Source organism: Priapulus caudatus, unplaced genomic scaffold (genome assembly GCF_000485595.1).
Source record: "Priapulus caudatus unplaced genomic scaffold, Priapulus_caudatus-5.0.1 Scaffold125, whole genome shotgun sequence".
In the NCBI taxonomy this organism is placed as follows: Eukaryota; Metazoa; Priapulida; class Priapulimorpha; order Priapulimorphida; family Priapulidae; genus Priapulus; species Priapulus caudatus.
The window spans coordinates 475,467-499,060 of record NW_014577186.1 but is presented as its reverse complement, the minus strand read 5'-3'; the positions used below and the strand labels follow the sequence as shown (position 1 = coordinate 499,060).

General features: G+C 41.0%; 2 protein-coding genes across 5 annotated transcripts; one reads left to right on the top strand and one right to left on the bottom strand.

Annotated features, from left to right (window-relative positions):
• Nucleotides 1-311: 311 nt before the first annotated feature.
• Nucleotides 312-5,853, bottom strand: LOC106805721. Its single transcript, XM_014807424.1, has 5 exons — nt 5,846-5,853; nt 2,018-2,163; nt 1,515-1,759; nt 860-967; nt 312-742 (listed from the first exon to the last, which is right to left on the bottom strand). Exons 1-5 carry the CDS (start codon nt 5,851-5,853, stop codon nt 611-613), a joined length of 639 nt encoding a protein of 212 aa, XP_014662910.1. The 3' UTR covers nt 312-610.
• LOC106805737 (activating molecule in BECN1-regulated autophagy protein 1-like) lies at nt 2,631-22,170 on the top strand. Of its 4 annotated transcripts, none has more exons than XM_014807451.1 (18): nt 2,631-2,670; nt 6,159-6,427; nt 6,623-6,806; nt 7,211-7,383; nt 7,783-7,902; nt 9,840-9,989; nt 10,307-10,462; nt 11,123-11,473; nt 11,809-12,000; nt 12,563-13,680; nt 14,071-14,295; nt 14,523-14,595; nt 15,129-15,301; nt 15,701-15,811; nt 17,294-17,479; nt 17,704-17,876; nt 19,582-19,718; nt 19,973-22,170. In XM_014807451.1, exons 2-18 carry the CDS (start codon nt 6,231-6,233, stop codon nt 20,247-20,249), a joined length of 3,996 nt encoding a protein of 1,331 aa, XP_014662937.1. In that variant the 5' UTR covers nt 2,631-2,670; nt 6,159-6,230; the 3' UTR covers nt 20,250-22,170. The 4 variants fall into 4 exon arrangements, with proteins under 4 accessions (XP_014662937.1, XP_014662934.1, XP_014662936.1 ...); XM_014807448.1 differs by having other exon boundaries at nt 11,806-12,000; XM_014807450.1 differs by lacking the exon at nt 2,631-2,670 and adding an exon at nt 2,685-2,733 and having other exon boundaries at nt 11,806-12,000.
• The last annotated feature ends 1,424 nt before the right edge of the window (nt 22,171-23,594 follow it).

The following is a 23,594-nucleotide window of genomic DNA, read 5'->3' as shown; positions in this document are numbered from 1 at the left end:
GGCGATGTATGGGTCACGAGTGTATGTTCACATCGAACAATATAGTAAAATAGGAAGTATAATGCAGCAATTTAACCATAAAATGTAAACAGAATTACTTATATTTTGTGAAAAAGTGGAAATATATTTTTTATTTTTTACTATTTACGGTGACGCCGTCACAGTAGTCTTGACTATATGCCCACAATTTCCGATCTACCCGAAACTTGATAGTTTAAACACAAAATAAATTTTAATAACAATAAGCTGTTGGAATTTTTTTTTATACAATTCAAACTGTAATTACACATACATTTGACTTTGAAGGAACAGGAAGTGGCATTTAGATGCTCATAGATTTATTCCGTTTGGGCTAGAGCTCTACCCACCAATGATAAACGGCCAATATGGGTCACTTCACTTAGCAGCTACAGCAAGTTGTTATCTTATGCAGGGTTAGCAAACATGGACAAGTAATAGAAATCTACATCTAAAATGCCAATCTCGTTTTGTGATTGTGCCGAAGGGTTGTCTATGGTAATGTGATGCTTGGGTTATAAATATTAATTTAATGTTATTTATAACAAAAAGTAAATAGTGTTTATAGCAGATGGTTTAGTTTCTATATAATTCAGCACACAAGAAGCTTTGCCTTCAGGAGTGGATAGCCCTTCCAATACATTGGATAGATACGTACTGCCATGGCTATTACCGGGGTTGGGAATTCGACTTTTCCTTCACTTGGACCTTCCAGATCAAACATCTAAAAAAAATCCCATAACAAATATTGTGAGATGTTAAATTAATATATGGCTGCTCGACTATTTTGACATTATTGTAATTAAGAATTTTATAAACCGAATTATCAGAACTTAATTACCATTGCCATTCCATTACTGTTAGTGATGTCATTCCAGGCCCCATGCTTATTTTGTATGGCTACACGGATCTTGGTTATGCCATATTTTTCTTTTATGAAAGGAATGCTCTGAAACAATTTGAATCACTATTTTTATCTTATGTAAAATGATAAAATAATGTAGTATTCTAGCACCTGAGAATATATTATGATACTTATTTCATAAAAAATAGTATATAATCTCCATATCTTTGTTGTCTGATATTCACATTTAAACTTTAAATAATTCTAGTAAATACTGAAACAATGTTTTACGCCATGGTGCCATGAAATTTTGTTTACATCATTACGCCAAGGTGCACACCAACATCTGGTCTGTCATCAAGTGCTTAACCTAGCCAATAAAATGTACCTACTTGACCGGTTTTCAACTATGGCTCATTTACACGTGACACAAATTTTGATCATATAAGATTATATATATATGTGACATCGTTTATAAAAGATTTTTATTCTCTGTGCCGTATTGTGATTGCTGATCAATTCTTTGTATCAGACCACCTTTTTGCCAATGTAACTTCGTTGCTAGGTTAAATGACCACGTATAAAACTCTGCAATTAATATGGCTTGATTTAAATGTATTTGAAATTTGTTCTATACAAACTATATATATACCTCAAACTGAAGTCCATACACTGCATATGGCACCACTGATGTAAACTGGATGCTATGGTGCTTATTCAACCCCTGAGGTATTTTTGAGAGTTTCCCGGGGAAGAACATATATGAGCCTCCTCTAACTGCAGGCGCAAATCTAATTCTGTTGTCTTGGTACATATATTCGGTACGATAATGCAGATTACTTGATCGCTTATCACAAGCATCGTTATTGTACATCATCTTGTCAGTGTACGGTTCAGCTAAAAGAAACAAACAAAGGTTTATTAGTTTACTTCACTTTTCATCAATCATGCATACAACACGTGTAAAATGTGATGGTAGTGATTCCTTAGTTTTCACTCTAAATATCTAATCTAATGTAATCTCATCTCATCTCATCTAATCTAATGTAAATATCACCGTCACCTACCACAGGCACAGACCCAGTGACATTCTTAATTATCATTCGTCATTTTGATGTAACTCTTAGTAATTAACCTACGTCTTTCGTGACTTACTTGGAGGTGGCGGCCTAATCCATGGGTGGTATTCTGGTTTTGGGTAGGTTTTGCCATTATTAAAGACAAAAGTATAAAGTGACTCGACCGTTTGTGGCGATGCCTGTAGCAATCCAATGTCAGTGAGAATCTCATGTTCATCTACTCTATAAGTATATAAAAGTCATAAAAAGTCACCGATAAACATTTGACATTTGTGCACTGCCACATTAATTTGGCTAACAGTTAGATTAGTACAACCTGCTCACCAATGTAAATGCCAAATGATTATGCCTTACTTACACGAAGCCGGGAATGGTCAATCCCCTAGCCCAACGAAATAAAGGAACAACTCCCCGATCTCTTCTCTGTATGCCTTGGCTAAAGCCGTTTGCCTTCATCTGCACAGCAAGCAACACGCACATGATAACACTAATATCATTAAAGAACGCCATTGGCTTTTTAATTTACCTATTCGTTAAAAATGTAATGGAATCTTTTATTCTAATTCATGAAAGAGCAGTGCCAGTGTTAATCTAGCGCTCAAGAATCGAAATCAGAATAACAATGCAAAGCAGACCAAAATAATCGAAATGACGTATTATGAACAGGACGATAGATGGCGCGCCTAATGTCGCCATGTTCACATCTAGGAAACTTGTTTATAAATAAATGTAAGGGTTATCACTATTGTTGTATTATTGTTCCGTATTAGGGAATGTCGAGTTGTTTATTAGGTCAGCTATTAGAAGGTGCATGTGTTATATAATTATATTGAATACTTTCTTGTTGATTATGCCTCTACACATTGACCTTTCTGTATTATTGTAATAATTTGTATCTGCCCTTGTGAACGCAAATTGTCCTCGGAACATGATAATTCATTAATTGATATTATAGGTGTAATGGTCTAATAGTAATACTAATAGTAATGATGGTTAATCTCATAAAAGTCATGTGTCCATTAATAATCTCGTAAACGTTATTCTCCATACGTAGTCACTGAAAAATGTTATCGTGTTTACACTGTTACCGGGACACCAATCCATCTAACCTATGCTATGGCTATGCACAGCCACAGGCACAGGCACTTGGAACGTCTCAATAAAAAAAGGTAAATAAACACGAAATGTATTTCCTACCAAAGTCTTAATGTTTCTCTACTCTATTTCGCCTATAATCACCTGTAAATCCCAGTCAAATGCTCATCTGCAACACGCAAGTAGACCGCACGCCCGCGCTGTGCACAAACAACATGAATAAGAGAACTTGCAGATGAGCATTTGACCCACAGGCACTTGGACCGTTTCAATAATAAAATGATGGTTAATAAATACAACTTGTCAGTAGCCTACTACTACAGTACCAGTCTTAATGTTTGATTTGACCTAATAACTTCACTTCAACCCCGTTCAATACACCGCTGCAACACATAGCCCGCACGCCATTGTGCATGCACAAATACACAGTAGATAGGAGAAGGTAAGAAAGCGTGTTCACAGAAATGCCTAGCTCCTATCTACTGCATGTATCTGTGCATGCACAATGGCGTGCGGGCTATGTGTTGCATCGGTGTATTGAACGGGGTTGAAGTGAAGTTATTAGGTCAAATCAAACATTAAGACTATTGCTGGTACTGTAGTAGTAGGCTACTGACAAGTTGTATTTATTAACCATCATTTTATTATTGAAACGGTCCAAGTGCCTGTGATTTGACCGGCAGTTACCGGTGATTATAGGCGAAATAGAGTAGAGAAACATTAAGACTGGTAGTAAATACATTTCGTGTTTATTTACCATTATTTTTTTTATTGAGACGTTTCAAGTGCCTGTGACCTATGGCTATGGCTATGTTATTGCTGAGATATAGCTCTAGTGCTATAGCCCGCGTACAGTTGCCGCAGGGCTATAGAACGTAATATGGCAATTTCCAGTGAGTAAGCAAAGACAACTTTTTGCCGATAATAACTTCTTCGGTATGCCAAATAAAACACATTCTCTGCCGGAGAAATGTCTTAAGTTACTACAAACACTAAAATGAAAAGACAAACTAACGATTAAATATTGTACTTGCGATATTACTCGTCGAAGAAGATTGTTTACAACTTGTCACCGCCATTTCTCGTTGCGCAGCGCTCGCGCGGTTCCGGCGCTAGTGAGCGGGCACAATGTATTTCCAAGTAGAGGGGTGGGCAGGTTGCACGTAGATTTAACCGCCATTTTTCATTGCGCAGCGCTAGCGCGGTTTGCAACCGCGTGCAACCTGCCCACCCCTCCACTTGGAAATACATTGTGCCCGCTCACTAGCGCCGGAACCGCGCGAGCGCTGCGCAACAAGAAATGGCGGGTACAAGTTGATAAACAATCTTCGTCGACGAGTAATATCGCAAGTACAATGTTTAATCGTTAGTTTGTCTTTTCATTTTAGTGTTTGTAGTAACTTAAGACATTTGTCTGGCAGAGAATTCGTTTTATTTGGCATACCGAAGAAGTTATTATCGGCAAAAAGTTGTCTTTGCTTACTCACTGGAAATTGCCATATTACGTTCTATAGCCCTGCGGCAACTGTACGCGGTCTATAGTACTAGAGCTATGGCTGAGAGGGTCTATGTCCCCCAGGGTACTGCCGGAACGTACCCTGGGTACGGTTCGGTATACCGGAATGTACCTTGGTACTATCTAATATGCCGGACAGTACCTCACCTACTCCACTAACGAGTCTAGGGAGTCGCCTATGCCTACTCCCTAACCCTAACCCTAACCTTAACCATATCAAATAGTTACCTGGGTATGTTCCGGTATACCGGACCGTACCCAGGTTAGGTTCCGGCAGTACCCTGGGGGACATAGACCTTATGAGCTATGCTATGCTATATTATGGTGGCGTGCTGATGTCTCCTAACTCTTTGACTGGCTTACCCGGGCCATGGCAAGGGCCTGTTGGCAGTGTTGCACAATCCTAGCTTAGGAACCGCAAATCTGTTTTCGCACATGTGCTAAACTAATTCAGGGTGCTAAACAATGATTGGGCAGGGCTTTGTGTAGAGTCTAGCCTGTGTGTGTAGGCTGTAATAATGTAACATTAAACATAACGGGAGGTAACACATTTTTGGATTCTTACCGTAAGTTTGGCTGATAGGGTCTATGTCCCTCAGGTTACTGCCGGAACGTACCGGTACCCTGGGTACGGTCCGGTATACCGGAATGTACCCTGGTACTAAATACTACTATCTAATATGCCAGACCGTACCTCGCCTACTCCACTAACGAGTCTAGGGAGTCGCCTACGCCTACTCCTACGGGTACTGCCAGAACGTACCGGTACCCTGGGTACGGTCCGGTATACCGGAACGTACCCTGGCACTAAATACTACTATCTAATATGCCGGACCGTACCTCGCCTACTCCACTAACGAGTCTAGGGAGTCGCCTACGCCTACTCTCTAACCCTAACCCTAACCCTAGCCCTAACCATATCAGCTAGATCAGTAGATAGTTACCAGGGTACGTTCCGGCAGTACCCTGGGGGACATAGACCCTATGAACGTAAGTTTGGCTTTTACTTCATTTCAAAAACATGTCGGTATGAACGTTGGCTCACCTATGTTTTCGAAAAACGTGATACGTGCTTGCATTTCTGTAAGCAATATGCCGTGTTTGTGTTGTAGCATCCCAGTTACATGGCCGATGATTAAGTCATGGTTAAGTACTTGTTAAGTCATGGTCACTTATATTTGTAGAGATTTATAGCCTTTCACAGTAATTATAATGCCTACCCCACAGAGTAATTATTTTTGGTAACAACAAAGACCTTGAAATTGGGAATTTTCTCTTACTTCTCTTACCTACTGTGCCATTATGAGTTTATCCACAAGCAATTCAAATGTCACATGTCAGTATATGATCAGGTGGTTTACAGCATTGCATTGTATAGAAGTGCTGCAGGGCCTTGGGCACACACAATACTCCTGGCTGTGCAGGTTGACTGGTGGTATGCTCTAGCCAAGAGTAAACTTGTAAATAGTCCAGTAGGTTTGTTACTTTAAAAAAGAAAATGTTATTTTCACGTAATGTGTGAATAATTTTGCTTTAGTTATCGTTAGTTGTTTATAAGTATTCTTCATTGTAATACTATTGTAACATTTTTATTGTTTATGTTTAGATTAGGTCTACACACAGGAAAAGTTCACTTTATGCACATCTCTATATGGGAACATAAAGGTGGACTAACACAATGCAGTTCCAAGATCAGAATGTCGTATTGTGTCTACAGCAGCGTGAACGTGGTGGGGGATACCAATCTGTTTTGCAACCAAGGCTAGATCTACTAGCTGAAGAACATATGGCTAGCTGCTCAGAGTTTAACAATCAAGGATGCACTATCCCAGGCTACCCCAAAACGACATTTTTGATGGCTTTCAGCCCTGATGGGTATGGAGATTGATCTTATAACGGAATTTAAATTTATTTACAGCAGTTAATCTAACTTATTAATGTAAAAACTTTCTATTGAAATACACAGAAATTACTTGTGCATTCCGTAGTGGCTAAGTATAAATTTATGGATAAGTGCCTCCAGTATACCTTATATATATCTACATTTAGTATTTTTCTTACAACATTTAGAACTAAGATGGCATCTACACATGGTGACCACAATGTTCACGTGACTGATCTAAGAACAGGACAATGCACTAAATCATTAATGGGCCATCCCCGAACACCATGGTGCTTAGCATTTCATCCTTCCTCAAATGAGATTTTAGCATCTGGATGCCTAAGTGGTGTGGTCAAAGTGTGGGACCTGCATGTAAGTATATTTAAGCTAATGTTTCATTTCTCTTAAAAAGTGCAACATAGCAACATGTATGATTATCTTGTGCTATTGGTGTTTTATCTCTATAAATACTTACAAAATGCATATAATAATAAATTGAAATAACAACAAATCTAATTTTGTAAATTGCAAAAACTATAAGTTAACGAAGAAAACTTGTGCACATTTATCAAGCACTGTTAGTAGCTCCATGTTTACTGGTATTATCACTGTATATTAATAATTAAAATTATTAATAATCATGAATGAATGAATCACTATGATGAAAGAAGCAACTACAACAGGTAATCAATAGAAAATAATTGTATTTTTTGTTTTATTCATCATCAAAGGCCCAAGTTAGAAATACCATATTTTGTGAAATTTGTTCATTGTAGGGTGGCAGTGAAACCTGGGAGTCAGACTATGGTACAGCTATTGCTTCACTGGCATTCCACCCCACTGACCATGTGCTTGTCATTGCTACTTTTAATGAATTGTTTTTCTGGAACTGGACTGAACCAAGACCTTTTGCCAGTTGTAAGACAGCCACTGAAAGAGAGAAAATTAGGTGTGTATCACTGATTTCATATGTGATGTTTAAGTTGTTAAACACAGAGTTTAAATTCAGCATGGTTGACGTTTTAGCTGTAATGCTTGCCCAAATTCTCGCACCCTTGAGGCAACTGGAAATTTTACTAATTAGTTGTTTTAAGAGCTTATTAATAAGTATGGATCAGCAAAAAAAACTATTTGAAATCGAAAGTTTCATTCTGGCCTAAAGTGCCTTTGGCATGTGGGACTGGTATAGATTCTGAATTCATACACCCGAACTGAACTTGTGATATTCAAGTTTCTATAATATCAAGAGCACATAAACTATATATATATATACATATCAAGGGTTAATAATGACAAATTATTAATTACAGTTCAAAATTAGCTATGTACTATTTCTCTTTAATTCCAGGTTTGTCAAGTTTGACCCACTTGGCCATTTTCTGTTTACTGGCATATCGAATCCTCCTAGTGTACAGACAGGTGACTACTCTAGTGATAGGGAAGCTCCACACAGATATGCCGGGCAAAGGTATTTATAGTTATCTACCATTGATGTGAAAAAAGGCATTGTGCAATGATTCCAAAATGGACTGTACTATAGCAGCCCCGATTACTATGAGTTTTCTACAAATGCTATTAATTTAAAGTTCTGAGAAGATTTCTTGTATCGGGTTAATAATAGTGTTCCAGGTTAATCATCTTTGTGATTAATTTATGCTCTGATAGGAAAGCAACTTTAGTGAACCAGTTTAGGTCACATTGGAAATTTCAAACATGCAAGATAGTGGCATGTGAGTAGGATTTTGAAAAAAAACTACCAACGTTTTTTGTGTCCTTACTTGGTTATGTAGCTCAACATCACCAAAACCTTAATCACATCATTCAAGTGGGCTATTGGTATGATGATGATAATAGAGTAACTGATGTAATGTCATCAGGTGTGGCATAATATCAAGAGCATATAAAGAAAGAGAACGTACAACGGTGAAATGGTGAAACCATGTTGCAGTATTAGTCGAATTAAGAAACTTTGCCCGTTTTATTTTGACGATTCTTTGACGGTATTATTGATCAGCTGTCCTAAAACAAACCGCTTGTCCCTACGATGCGCCTACGCGGAGATAATGAGCGGTGAAAATCTGGTATTTTTGCCGAAAACCGACTCGAAATCAGTGTTTACTGCAACTGTCTCTCGCTTTGTGGCCAGTGTATTGCTTCTGGTCGCTGCTGTGTAGCGCCATGGTAGCGCTGACTCACGTCAGTACTACAAAGATTACTATACATCCAGCGTGAGGTGGGCACAGGTGGGGGGTCATCACTATGGCAATCAATAACAGACGTTATTCATTCCATTTGTCAATCATTGACGGAAACACGCGAGGTTTCCCGAAGTTATCTCAAAGCGAGAGACAGTCTCAGTAAACATTGATCTCGAGTCGGTTTTCGGCGAGAATATCACATTTTCACCGCTCATTATCTCAGCATAGGGGAATCGTAAGGACATGCGGTTTGTTTTATATTAGCAAGGTAGGACAGCTGATCAATAATATATCAAAGAATAGTCAAAATAAAACGGGGAAAGTTTATTAATTTGACTAGTACTGCAACATGGTTTCAGCATTTCACCGTTGTACGCTCTCCTTCTTTATATGCTCTTAATAATATAACTCTCTATATTATGCCACTCAGTGACTTCTGATATAATGAATACATACAAATTTACATACTGCATGTATGTAGGAATAGTGTAGCTAAATGCTATGCCTTTTAACGAATTGTTTTATAAATAACTGCACAAACGAGGAAAATTATAGTGAAATATAGTCTCACCTAATAGCGAACATGTTACTGATCACTTCAGTATTAAAATTACCATGGGTTCATGCTGTTATGGTATATAAAATGGCAAATAATGCAGCCACGTTCTGTTGTGTCACGGCATTTCCCTTGAAATCAGCAACCACCAGACAAAACTGCATATCATTGAGTGACGTAGTGGTTCTAGATTGGTACAACATCTCTATTGCTTAATACAGTGTAATAAAAGTTAAAATGTAAAAGTACAGGGACAGGGTCTTGCGAGAAACAAGTGGCATCATCATGTAATAGCGTCAACAGGTTGGAAACAAACAGATTTCAATTGTTGTATATTTTTGTAAAAAAAATAGCGATGAACGAGTGTTCTGACACATGTTAGCTTTACTTTGGACACTTGCTGTTACACAAGCAATACCAGTAAGTATTGTACTGGTCAGAAAAATATGAGAACGGTCCGGAAAACTGGTTAAAATAATGCGTTTAAGAGAGGAGAGAAGGTAGAAGTGGCACAGAAGGTTGGGAGGAGGGGGAGAACAGATGAAGTAAAAGATGGATAGGGAAAGAGTTGGAAAGGGTTATGTTACTAAATTCTATTGGTGCCTGTATCTAGAAAATGTTGGTTACACAAATTCTTGTTATTAATTCCAGCTGGAGTGAGTCTGAGCAGAGCAGAACAATAGCCAGTCGCAGGACCATTACTCCTGAACTGCTGCAGCATTACCGTAACTTTGCTGATCGCTACAGAGAGTGGAGAGATCAGATCTATGGACAAACATCCCAGCCCGCTCCCAGTATTAGGTATCCTGTAGCTTTTCGAAACTGCTATTAAAATGATTGAATAATTTCATCGGATCTCTATAGTTCACATGCTAATAACTGAGATAAACTTTATTAGCATGCTATTAAAATGGTTGCCTCGAATGAGCCGGCAAAGATTCGGCAATATGGTGAATCATGGTAATGCTTAATAGGCTATAAGTGGCAGGCCCTATTACGTTTTAGATGTTTAAAGATTCGGCAGAGCGCTCAAAGGGTGGGTAACCCTGATTAGTGGAAGTTAGTCTACAAAACAGGTCTGTTTGTCTTCTGACGTGAAATCTTGCATCTGGTTGTAGAGCCGATCCAGATGAAATGCGGCATTCGCCGACACAGGAGGATGCCTTGCAAGACGCGCGCGAGTATGCCTCCTATGTGAGTCATGAGAGCCAGCGGCGGACGCGCGTTCATGAGAGCATCCTGGAGGGTCTGCGCAACCGCATGCGCTATGCACGGTAAAGCGGCCCTTTACAATTTGTTTTTACAGCCAGAAGATTTCTCAAAGCTGGTATACCAGTACATTACATTAGGTTCTCTATATTATGTCTGCACAGAATTTCCTATATCCAAGTACACAGGTCGGCATCCCTAGTTCCACCAAAATTCCCTAAAGTTGCACAGGTGTGCTCGAATCTTTGAAAATTACTTTGGCCGTAAACATGCCTGAATGCTGAAAGCGGTAGATCTGTCAAGTGATGTGTCTATGTTGCTTATGGTGTTTTTTCTTTATCCTGCTTGTGGGATTTTTGTTATATTCAATGGTCCTATGTTCAAAATTATGAATGTGATAGAAGACATTGGCTTCTAGCCTCAATAACAACTTTTGTAAATGGGTAATTAGGAGTTACTTAGGTAAGGAAAATGTTGGAACATTTTTATTTCAATGCATAACATAACTTGTTTGTCATTGATAAAACGATTTCGTTTCTGAGCAATTCAGTGTTTGATTATTCGCACAAATGTTTTCCAAATGTTAAAGCAGAATTTTTTTTGCGTACTTTGCCTTTTGTTGTGCATGGATGGAATCAGTCCTCAATATCTTATCCTATATACTATAAAAAAATTATTTTACATGCATGCATCTTATAATTTAACATGTTTTAATCATTTCTTAGACTACGCTACATACCTAGACACCAGCAGGCAAGGTACCTGGACATGCGGGAACGTCAACCTGAGAGTGAGAGCACAGGAACAGAGGAGCAGATCAGCACGATTCCGTCACAGGGGCAAAATAGTGTACCAGACGCACAGGGGCAAGCTAGTGAACCAGTATTACATGAGCCGACCGATGCATCGGCGTCAGAGGGGCAGGTTGGTGTGCCGGTGGTACAGAGGCAGGTGGGAATATCGGCGCCCCTCGGCCGATCCTCTGCTGAGGTGGCACCACCACATAGAACCAGTGAGTTAGAAAACCTGCTGAGAGCTTCGGACGAGGACATGCAGCAGGAAATGGCATCTCAGAGGTGATACGCGATACCATTATTATTACATTTGCTGGTCATATCTGTGTCCATATATAACATGCACTGTTTTGCAAATTGGAGTAGTTAGTTCTATTGCACATGCACATCTGTTCTTTTGTAAGAGCTGGCCACCTACAAGTTTTTTTTTCATTTCATGCAATATATAGATTTCAATCAATGCATATAATAGATTTTATTTAGGATGCTATTATGTCAACCTAACCTAGGTAACTTGGGAATTAATAGAATGCTGTGACTTCTCAACATGAAAATTAATCAAATGAATAGTATCTTACGCAAAGTGCTAACAGTTCAGCACATTGTGCATTCAGCAGGGTGAGGTTTGCTGAGATCCTGAGGCAGCACGTTCAGAACCCTGAGGAAGATGCTGGACCAGGTCAGCTGCAGCCAGGTGGCAGCACAAGTCGCTTGCAACCTGAGCCTACAAACAGTGAGACAACTGTCGGTCGCATGTGGCTATCGCAACTCACAGCAGAAACACAGAGATCTGGCTCACAGCGCTCTGGGTATGGGCACGTCTCTACGACCACATGCTAGTTATGCTGATAGGGTCTATGTCCCCCAGGGTACTGCCGGAACGTACCATGGGTACGGTCTGGTATACCGGAACGTATCCTGGTAACTATCTGATATGGTTAGGGTTAGGGTTAGGGAGTAGGCGTAGGCGACTCCTTAGACTCGTTAGTGGAGTAGGCGAGGTACGGTCTGGCATATTAGATAGTACCAGCAGAGCATATAAATCACGTTGATTTATATGCTCTGGTACCAGGGTACGTTCCAGCAGTACCCTGGGGGACATAGACCCTCTCAGCGCTAGTTATGGCTCATTTATGCTGTTCTAATATGTTTTACTGGCATGTCTTCTAAAGGTGTGCGTAAACTGATTATGTAGATAGAGGTTGCAGAAACAGGTTACAAATTTCTAATGACTGATTCACTTACGTAGGTGTTTGTGTCCATCGACGATCAATTGTGACTAGATGTGTGGGAATCTTTAATGCGAATCTAATCAGCATCTAACGTCATAGTTACACGTTTTTACATAGTTTACGCGGTTTTCTTTTCTAGTTCTCTTGCGAGGGCAGTAGCTGAGTATCGGCAATCGGAGAGCCACCTGCGGCTGCTTGTCTCCTCTGTGATTCGCTCGTGGGCGGTGCAGGATGTGTTGTCACGGCTACAAGCACAAGACAGACAGGGTCACGGGCTGTTGGAGTCTAGAAGGACACAGAGCGACGATTATAGTCAGGCGTCGACCAGCTCAGGGCACGTGGCAGGAAATGTGCACACAATGTGCAACCAGTGTGGCGGCAGACTAGACGATGAGCCAGGATCGTCACGGGAGTCGACAGTCTACATGGATTCTGTTGCAAGCAGTAGTTCGCAGAGTGTCAGTAGCCTGCTGACACCCGGTATGCAAAGCACAGAGCAGAGTGTGTCTGGGGCACAAGGCTGCCACAGTGCTGGTCATCCAAGAGGTGCTAAGAGATCACACTGTAATGCGTTTAGTAAAGACGCATCGACAGCAGGTCCGTCGCAGCAAGAAGGTGCTAAAAAGTTTCACATCGCAGCCCCGGATGGCAGCGCCACCGTCTCCGCATCTCGTGACATGGCGGCGGTGTCGGACACCTCTACGCTTTCAGCAGACGAACCCGAATCCTCCCCGTCTAGTTCCCGACCACAGCTAGCCGTGTCGGATGCACCTGCATTGTCACAGAGTTCGACCACGGACAGGATGATCCAAGCAGCTGAGCCGTCGTCGTCGTCGCAAGATAACGGTCAGCAAGATGTGACGGTGACTAGTGCCTGCTCTGTTGGCATGCATAGTCTATCAACCTTGAGCCCTGCACCCTCAGACCAGCGACAGACTGGTCTCAGGGTGTCGGTACCCTCCCGATATTACAGCCCGCCGCAGCTGGCAAGCACGCGTGACCCCTCTAGGCAGATCGTCAACGATGCAGATGTAAGTCTGCAGAACATGGAGTCATTTCCCAGCTGTCTACTGGAAGCTCTTGCTAGACTGCAGAGGGCACTTGAGAGACATTCGCATTGTCTGTCTTTCTACCGTAACGAGGCAGGCGCACATCTGCGAGAGCGCATCGCCGTGATACTGGAGCGCGTGCAGAACCTGTACAACCGCAACATCGACAACATCCCTGTGCGAGAGATCCCAGCGCGCGTAATCGAAAGTAAGCCAGGGCTACAAGCCCAACAAACTCACAGTTTCCTCCAGCATTGTCGCCTATTTTTAGGTGATCAGGCTGTCGGTTGGTCAGTCGGTTAGGGATTGTTTAAGTAGAAACGATTTTGAGTGATTAACAAGTGCCAAAATCTTGACATTAGTAATTTGTTTCATGAGAAAGATTTTTCATGTTTGTGTTTGGCATAACCTGAGTTTGACTGTATTCTTTTAGATAGATAATCCAGTAATATGGCATTCGTACTTTATTTCGTTGTAAGGCTAACGGCCCTCCTTCAGCACAAGGTTCACACAATTATATATAGTTTTACACTTACTATTTCACTGTTAAAAGTGCATGATTCTTGTTACAATTTATAATGGAATTACACATTCATAGGTATAGAGGAAAGGCATGAACGCCTCTGTGGTCGGCTTGAGGAGATGACACGGCGGCTGACCTCCCCACCGAATAGCGCTGCATCTAGTGGTTATCTGGCAACCGTGCTGGAGGAGGCAGCGCGGCCAGCAGCTGTTGCAGATGTGGAAGAAGTGGAGGAGGATGAAGAAGATGAAGCTGCAGGCACTAGTGCGAGGCAACTGGCACTGTTGTCTGAGCTTAGAGGTGTGTGCTGGGTTAGCTTTGTGTCGGTAACAATCTCTTTATCTTCTCTGTGTACTCTAATTTAACCATTCATTTGTGAATGGACCTAGTATATGCCAAACAAGTCACGTAACACATCGACTGGGCCGTGGAGCTAGTCTTGTTATATAAGCAAGTTCATGCAAGTTATATTATGGAGGTATGTGCGGTTTGTTGTCTTTAATTGTTGGTATTGTTGTTTATTACAGAGGTTCGTCAGCAGTTGTCTGCTTGCTTGGATAGACTGATGAGAACTGAAGAGGAGTCTAGACAGGTGCAGAGGTAATGCCAGGTCATGTTGACCAGACATTGATGTCATAACCCGTTATTCTAGCCTGTATGTTCATCTGCTGCTGTTGGTGCTGAGATCGATAATATTCACGACCAATCCAGACTGGATTATCTAGAATTACTTGGCTGTTTACCGGTTGTAACTTGTAATAGTGCGAGGGTTCCTGTATCTGCATTGCTGTCAACATGCGTTTGTGATGTTCATCTGCGTTTAGGAATTTTCACCATTCGGTGTGAATTTTCACTTTCATAGACTGTAAACGTGCAAGTTGCTCTCTTTTGTAAACATAAATTTAGGGACTTTGTGCAAGAAAAAAGCTTTTTGATATATCTTGCCCAAATAAAGTTGTGTGTTGTGGTTATGCTAACTCTGTTCACTCTTATTTCTGCTTATATCTCAATCTTTCATATAATGCCTATTATGTTTGGGTGTCAATGACCATACCGACCCCACCTCAATCCACCCATTAATCTGCAAACTGTCTGCTGGCAATTTTGTGTACACGTTTCAATATTTCTTGCAGGTATCAGGCAGGGATCCAGCGTAGAGACGAGCCAAGGCTTCTCGGATATCCCGGTCACATGGGGCGCAGTGTGTACCTTCAGCCTGTGCCAGGTCGCACAGTCAGCCAAGCCGAGCCGTCGGGCAGCAATCGAGAGGATGCGCTTCAGAGTGCCATCAACCGTGCGATCGCAGGTGAAGTTATAGCAGACGCCTCACATAAGGTTACTTAGTACTCTGAATGCCGTTACATTAGGCAGGGTGAAGTTAGAACATGACGGCATGTGCAATCTTTGTACGTACACTGCAGTATATTTTAGTTGCTTAGTGTGGTGTGGTGTATGTGAGTCAGCTCTGTTTATGTCTACCATGTGATACAGTGTGGGGTTGAGTGATGCACATGAAAAGATCTAGATTGTGAAATGAAGTTGCTTCACTTACACCTCCTATAGTACATGTTGTATTAACATCTCAGGCAAGTTTCATTTTTGTAGTAAAATATAACCTATTTATGTGGCTGTTGATGTGTCAAAATTCTCGTAGTAAAGTAGAGTACGGTATTTAAGCAAGTATGCATTTTTTGTTTGTTTTCAGGTGCCTTTGCCGTACAGGGTGAGCCAGTCATGGCAAATCGCTTCACAAATCTTACACACCGAATTCAGAGGTGGGATTTCAGACAGTATAGGATTCCAGATATCAGTGATGGTAAGGCAGTCTCTGCACACTTGAACCTAATCCTCTAAGCTGTTGTGTTTCATAGGTCCTCCAACTATTTCAGACATAATCTGCTATCGGTGCATTACGAGGGATCATATTCTTTTAGGCAGTCCAAGTGTTGTTTTAAGCTTAATCAGTTGTTATAGGGCACTAAACCAAACATTTTCTTTGAAGAAGGGTTATTGAGATAAGATACTTTTTAACAACACTTTACATGGAGGAAAGAAGAATCATGCACATAGGATGATGCATACACATCACTGAGTTTATTGTAAAGGCACAGATGCAAACTAGGTAGGGCAGGCTTGGTGGTTTATTGCCGTGGATATTGCTCAATTTTCATAGGCAGAGCCAGCTAGTATGGAATGCGACCCTGAAACTTACCATTCCTTCAGTGTTCACTTTCAGTTTCGAGGATAGGAATACAAAATCTAATATTTGGAGGAACCTTCTATGTGCAGCACACTCTAGGCTGGGCATTTTGGGGGGGGGGGCTCCTAGGGACCAGAAGCTGTCTGTCTCTAGATGCTCTATAGTGCTATCGGTGTCACTTCCAGGAGCTTCACATCTGCCAAAGTCACCCTAGTCCTTGGCCAGAGAGTGTTGTCAGAAAATATTTTAGGGAACTTTGATCAACATCAGGGTTTCTTCTGAGGGAAAATTATAGAAAGGAGGCAATGGCCAGGTTGGGAAAAAATAACGCATCACATGACCAAAAGACCCCGCGTCACATGACTCAATAAACGCGCATATCAATCTAAATATATGCCAGAAGCACGTGGTGATCTAGTTATTTTTGGGTTGACACTATTTTTACAACGGCGGGTAAATACAGGAACATTTTCACAACGGCGATGTTAAATTTCACAACGGCAGTGCGCCGCTGTGCTTCTTATGTATAAGAAACCCTGAACATTTTACAATTTGATATCCTAGTAGTTTATGTGTACCAAAAAGTTAAGCATATTTATAAGTTTGTCATAGAGGAAATACCTTTTGGTAGTATAAGTTTATAAGCCTTATATAGGCTTTATAAGTTTCCAGTTTGTATGAAGTCAACACAAAATAATAATAATCTTTTTTAGATGCTTCTTCGATTTCCTGGCATGTTCCATGAAGGCAGGCACACTTTTTTATCTGTAGGCAAACTGTTTGGTAAACTGCAAGCATTTCACCTTGCCTTTCGACTCCTGCTGTCCTGCTTGCGAAAGAAATCCATGAGCGAAAAGCACTCATCTTTGCCACCAACACTGATTCTCACTGTCTTTTCTAGCCACGACCATGAAAACTTGTTCTTTAGACTGCTATCTATTTCTTGAACTTTATCCCTCCCCTCAATTTTCTCATCGAATTCAGACGTTTCACAGGATCGATCCAGAGGATTGTCGAATGCGTGGAAATTCACAGAAATTTTCCATGCCTGCAGTGTGCACTGTACTTGCATATTCAACGCCTCTGGTTATGCTTCAGCTAACAGTAACCTGCTGGTGGGACACTGTCGCATTCACAATGATGCCAACTGTGACATTTCTGCTGATGGTCGGCTGATGGCCTGCTTCATACCGAACACGGGTGTTTTCCCGAATGACACGATTCTGGCCGTCTACTCTCTTGATAAAGAAACACTTGGTCAGTGCTTGTATACACACGGATTTGGTAAGTTCCCAGGGAAACTATTTTGCCTACCAGTATTTCATTTTCTGCCTGGATTTATAATTTTAAAGGTGCAGTGCAACAATTGGTCATCTGCGGCCTTGGTCTAAATCTAACGGGGCACTTGCGCATCTGCAAATACCGACTGTTTCAATCATAATCACGAGTTGAATAATTCTAGTTCAGCTAGCTGGGATAACGCGAAATAAAATATGCATTGTTTTCAGGTCCCAATGCAATCTCGGTATGCATTTCTCCTTGCAACCAGTTTGTGTTGGTGGGGCTAGCTGCACGTCGGTTTGCTTATTCCCCATACCAGAGCCAGTCCAAGCAGCTGATGGCACAGATATTCCGGCTGGACAAAACCTGTGATGAGGTCGGCATGGGAGCTTGTATGACAGTATGTACATTTCGCTCGTCACGGTACCGCCTGTAAAGCTCTTTGATGGGTTGGCATTACAGTTGACATTGACATTAGGAGACACTATACTAGGGTGAGACTGACTGTAACACGTATGCACTATGGTGGTATTATGGAGTTATATATGAACACTAATACACTTTAGCTGAATCATATCTTTGGCTTTTGAGTTTATTACCTCCGCCAAGGGGTTGGCAGGAGGTTATGTTTTTACCGGCGTGTGTTTGTTCGTTTGTGGGTTTGTTTGTGTACAGCCTAACTGAAAAAGTTATGGACGGATTGTCATAAAATTTTCAGGATAGGTCAGAAATCGCCTAACTTAGAATTGATGAGATTTTGGTGGTGATCCGGATCCAATTTAATAATTAATTAATTAATTAATAAAATTTTCAGGATAGGTCAGAAATCGCCTAACTTAGAATTGATGAGATTTTGGTGGTGATCCGGATCCAATTTAATAATTAATTAATTAATTACTTAATAACATTTTCAGGATAGGTCAGAAATGGGGTAACTTAGAATTGATTACATTTTGGTGGTCATCCGGATCCAATAAATTAATTAATTAATTGAATTTTTAGGATACGTCAGAAATCGGCTAACTTAGAATTGATTACATTTTGGTAGTTATCAGGATCCAATTAATTATTTAATTAATTAATTAATTAATAACATTTTTCACAGTGACAGAATTGAGCTGCCTTGGCGGAGGTCTGTGCTCTCTGAGTGCTCTAGTTATTATTATTATTATGCATTTTTAATTATACATACTCTGCATAATACACGAGTTACAGTATAGATGTTCTCTCTTGTAGTCGAACAGCTTAATAAGTCCTAGATTTTTTCTCGAATCAAGTGGAAAGAGTAACTGCACATTGTCATGTAAAGTTGTCCATAGCTGTACATAGTGGTCCCCCTGGTGACTGTGCAATCTTATCTGTGAGTAGGTGTAACCTTACCCCTACTCGTGACTGCACACCCATACCCATGACTACACAGCCCGATCTGTGGCTGCACACTAACATGTACCTGTGATTGTGTACGTGTCTATACCAATAACTACTTCATCATATTTCTGACCAAGTAGCTATCACTCATGGCAACGCTTAAAAACAGTTCCTGACCGTTATTGTATTTTTTCTGACCACTACATGAATTGCTTGCGTAACAGCAAGTGTCTAAAGTAAGGCTTGCCTGTCTTAGAACACTGGTAACACTGTTATTTTCACAAAAATATACAGCAATTTATCTGTTTGTACATCATTTTGATGCGGTTTCTTTTGATGATGCCACTTGCTTCTCGCGAGACCATGTCCCGGTACTTTGACATGGTAACTTGAATTAAGCAATAGATATGTTGTATCAGTCTAGAAGAACCACAACGTCACTCAATGGGATGCAGTTTTCAAGGGAATTGTCATCACACAAAAGAACGTGGCTGGATTATTTTCTTGTTTTATATACCATAATAGCACAAACTTATGGTAATTTTAATACTGAAGTGATAAGTAACATCAGAAGTAGATAATAGGGAATCCCTATTATCAGAAGTAGGTTCCCTATTATTTACTTATGGTGACATGTTTGCTATTAGGTATTAAGTTACATTTTTCTTGATTGTGCAGTAATTCCTTTTATTCTGATTGAATGGAAATATCTATAATAGCTATACATTTTCATACAGCACATGAATGACATCGTTCATCCACTGGATCGGCCGTCAGAGCATGTAAGTGCTAATTCAGCACGCTGGCTTCCGGGAGCAGGAGAAGGCCTTGTTTATGGCACCAATAAAGGCCACCTTCACATGTGCCGATTAGGGTAGGCATCTTACTTGCGAATACCCATATAGGGTTTACAAGTGTCTTTCTCTCACGATTGCAAGAAGTTGTTCCCAGGCAATGTATTGACGTTTAGATAGTCCAGAGACCACGATACAGTATTCAATATAATAGCCATGATGGTTTTCATTATGACGTTTGCGAGCTGCATTCTTTTTGCTCTGTCTGCTCGCACTGAGTTCCAATCCCCGTCAATGAGGGCTCATCACTGACTTGCATGCTGATCCATTGCAGTTCGTTTCTGAAACGTGAGGAGGCGGAGGCGGAGGAGGAGGAGGGTCGGAGTGAGGAGAGCAGGCCGCGGGGCAGTGGCGCGCAGGGCGGCCGTGTCGCGCGCCCCGCGAGCGTCGGCACACGCCGTCCCTTCGCCAGTCTACGCGACTCGAGTCGAGAGGAGCTGCTGCGCATGCTGAGACGCGCCTGGCAGCGCAGCCAGACCGCGTTCACGCAGACGCAATCTCGCAGCACGCAGACCACCAGCACACAGACCGACGAAGAGACAGACACGTAGAGATGTCGCTCCTCAGACTCGATGGATGAGCCACACACATGGAGACTTCACGCCTCAGGGTCGATTTTCGATGTCAGGTCGCGCGAAATTCCTGACTAGCGAAATACATGATATAGGATGCGTATGCGCATGCGTGCCGACCCGACCAATCACATCTCGTCTGCACTGTCATAGCACACACCCCGCACACACATACCACATACCACACGCATGTGTAGTAGTACTAGTACTACTGTATGCCTATGTGATCATTAGTACTACTTCATTCCTTGCATTATTAATAAGATCTGAATTGACACACTTAAGCAATCAATAAGAATATCAACTACAACCTCTACCTATCAACTCTAAACTCTAACTAATATAAACATTACAAATTTTATACAAACCTTCAATTGACAGTTTGTGTTCGTCCAAGTGTACACAATTTATCGTAACACAAAGACGAGCTGTGATTGGTCGGGTCGGCACGCATGCACATAGGCATCCTATATCATGTATTTTTGCACACGTCAGGAATTTCGCGTGACACCGGAGAGTCTGATGCATTGAGATGTCTCATCTCGGGGACGGCAAAACAAGTGTAGCCACCATCTTGTTTCACCACCGGTGAGACAGATGAGTAGTGTGCCCCTCTGCCTACAAAACAGATACGTCTTTGTCTTGGTACTGAGCTGTATGTGTATGTGATCATTGAAATGATATGTTAACCTGACATGTTGATTCGATCAGACGTCATACGGTCTTTTAGTCACAACTGCTACCGGTCCCTGTGCTTGTGGCTTGAACACTTGGTGCCAAACTTGGTGTAGCATGTTTTTCGTTTCAATCGTCGTCACATTGTGAAAGAAATCATGATAACAAATATTGTGTTTGATAAGAAGTAATTATCTAGGCCACAAGTTATGGTTGGTTGTATTCGAAGGCAAACGGAAAAATTAATAGATCATTTACAGGCCCTATCGGCTCTAATTTTTTGTATGCCATTTCCCAGCTAGGTGTGAATGGCAATCATGCAGAGCCTAGTATGAATCTCATCCTTTGAGAAATTTGCCTACCTCCGTTGTATGTCTGGCCAAAGCATTGGTGTTAGTGGCAAGTGGCGTCGGGAAAAATTTCCTTTCATGATTGAATTTGAATGCTTTAAATATTATTGTTTATTTACCACATTGTTTATATTCTATAATAACGTGAGGGTAAAAATATGTTATGCTGTTATATATAATATTCTATATTAGGATGAGAAACATGTAACTGTATAGAAGAATGTTGTGAAAGGTACATACTACTTGCATAACCAATTTGGCTTCCTCCAGATGATTATAGCATTTTTGTTATTTGGGTACATCTATACTGTACAGATGCCTATGGCCCGGTAAGTTGAAACGATCAACAGTTTTCGTGTGAGAATACCTCTATGTAGTTCCGTAAGAAATTGTACAATTCGCTGAGGATCAAACCCTGATTGCAAAAAAAGTGGAAGGCTCTAGTTTTTGCAACAGCAGGATATGAAATATGGGCAGTATTTTGTTGATTGGGCACGTATGACTAACGGTGGTACTGTTCTAGTCAGCAGTCAATAAGAATATTACTGAATGTAAGGAATCATTTATCATTGAGTAGGTCGTGGTCGTTATATGGCTGCTCTACATGCTTGTGTTGTTCTGCATTCTGCAGCAGCATTACGAGTGGTAGTTGCTATATAGTGTGATGGCTGCTGTTGCTTGTCTGCTGTGAACGAAATCCAATCGTATCAGTACAAGGAACGCAATTGCCGGTTATAGAGTGGAGTGGGTATATAGTTTGACGGCCGAGCAGAATCGTAATGTATATTGGCCCTTTGCTAGAGGCTATTCCTAACGCGCAGTAGGTACTTATTTTCAAGGCAGTCGTGCCTTAGATTATATATATATATACGTAGTATTTATCAGAAAAATCAAGTATATTCATGCCACAAATCCCTAGATCACATTGAAGTGCCCTGCTGAAACAGTAATATTTAAAGTTTAAGTTTAGCTAAGCATCTATTAGTTGTTATGATCAACCGTGACTATTGTTTATAAAAAATTGTACAAGTTCTTTGGTTGATAGCATGATGCTGTGAATGTATACAGGTTGGACAATGGTAATCAGGCACAAATTGAAACCAGTTGGTCGTTTTTAGTTCGTGGAGCTGCCTTTTGGCGGCACTACTACTGGTGATAGGGTCTATGTCCCCCAGGGTACTGCCGGAACGTACCCTGGGTACGGAGGGTACTGCCGGAACGTACCCTGGTACTAAATACTACTATCTAATATGCCGGACCGTACCTCGCCTACTCCACTAACGAGTCTAGGGAGTCGCCTACGCCTACTCCCTAACCCTAACCATATCAGCTAGATAGTTACCAGGGTACGTTCCGGCAGTACCCTGGGGGACATATAGACCCTATGAGCACTACTACTAAACAATCAACAATCATTGTTTAGATGCGGTCTTCACTCCCAGTGACCTGGCTATTATTTACCTTCAATATGGCACCTAAGAGGTCGAGACTTGACGATATTTTAGGCGTTATTTTAACCTTCCATTGTTCAGAATTTTCACTGGTCTGGCACCAGACTTGTAAGGGTGCGAGGTTACTGGGTTCCAGCCTGTACATAGATTCGTGGTATCAGCAATCCATTTTATTATATAAATTCTGATAATGCTGGGAGCTTTTCCAGAAGACATTTTTAGCTTGTATGTCCACTACCCCTTGTCAGTGCAGTTGTGCACGTGCCCAAATATTAATTATCGCTTTCTCTCACCCCAACATCATAAACATTACAGCCATTTGTACCTAGGTAAAAGCTGTCACGTTTACTATCCTAGGTGCCTGTTTACTTAAATCGTGCCATGAAGCATAAAGTCAGGCAAAAGTTTGTTATTTTCAGGTTGGTTTATACTGCCTGTACGTCAGGAAATAATAGCTGGTCTGCAATTGTCAAACTCCTGCTGTATACGAGATGATGATATGTATGACGAGTTTCTCGCAATTACGTTTATGCGTGATATTTTACCAATAAAGTAAGGTCTGTATGTTATAAACTTACTTCTATATTTGCAGCTCTGTTTGTGCTCATAGCTGTTGTCCATGCAAATTCAATGAGCTTACTGCCTGTCTACGTATAATTTTTGTTGGAATTTCCTTTCAGGTAGTGTTGGAGTGTTACTAATTTTAGTCCCGTTTTCAAAGCTATAACATTCACGTGTGGTTAAATTTGTTAATTATATAAGGGTTTCTCGAATTTGGTACTGGTTAGTCACATTCAATTCGAGAAGGCATCTTTAATATTGCAAACAGAAGTTGTTGTGATTTGTGG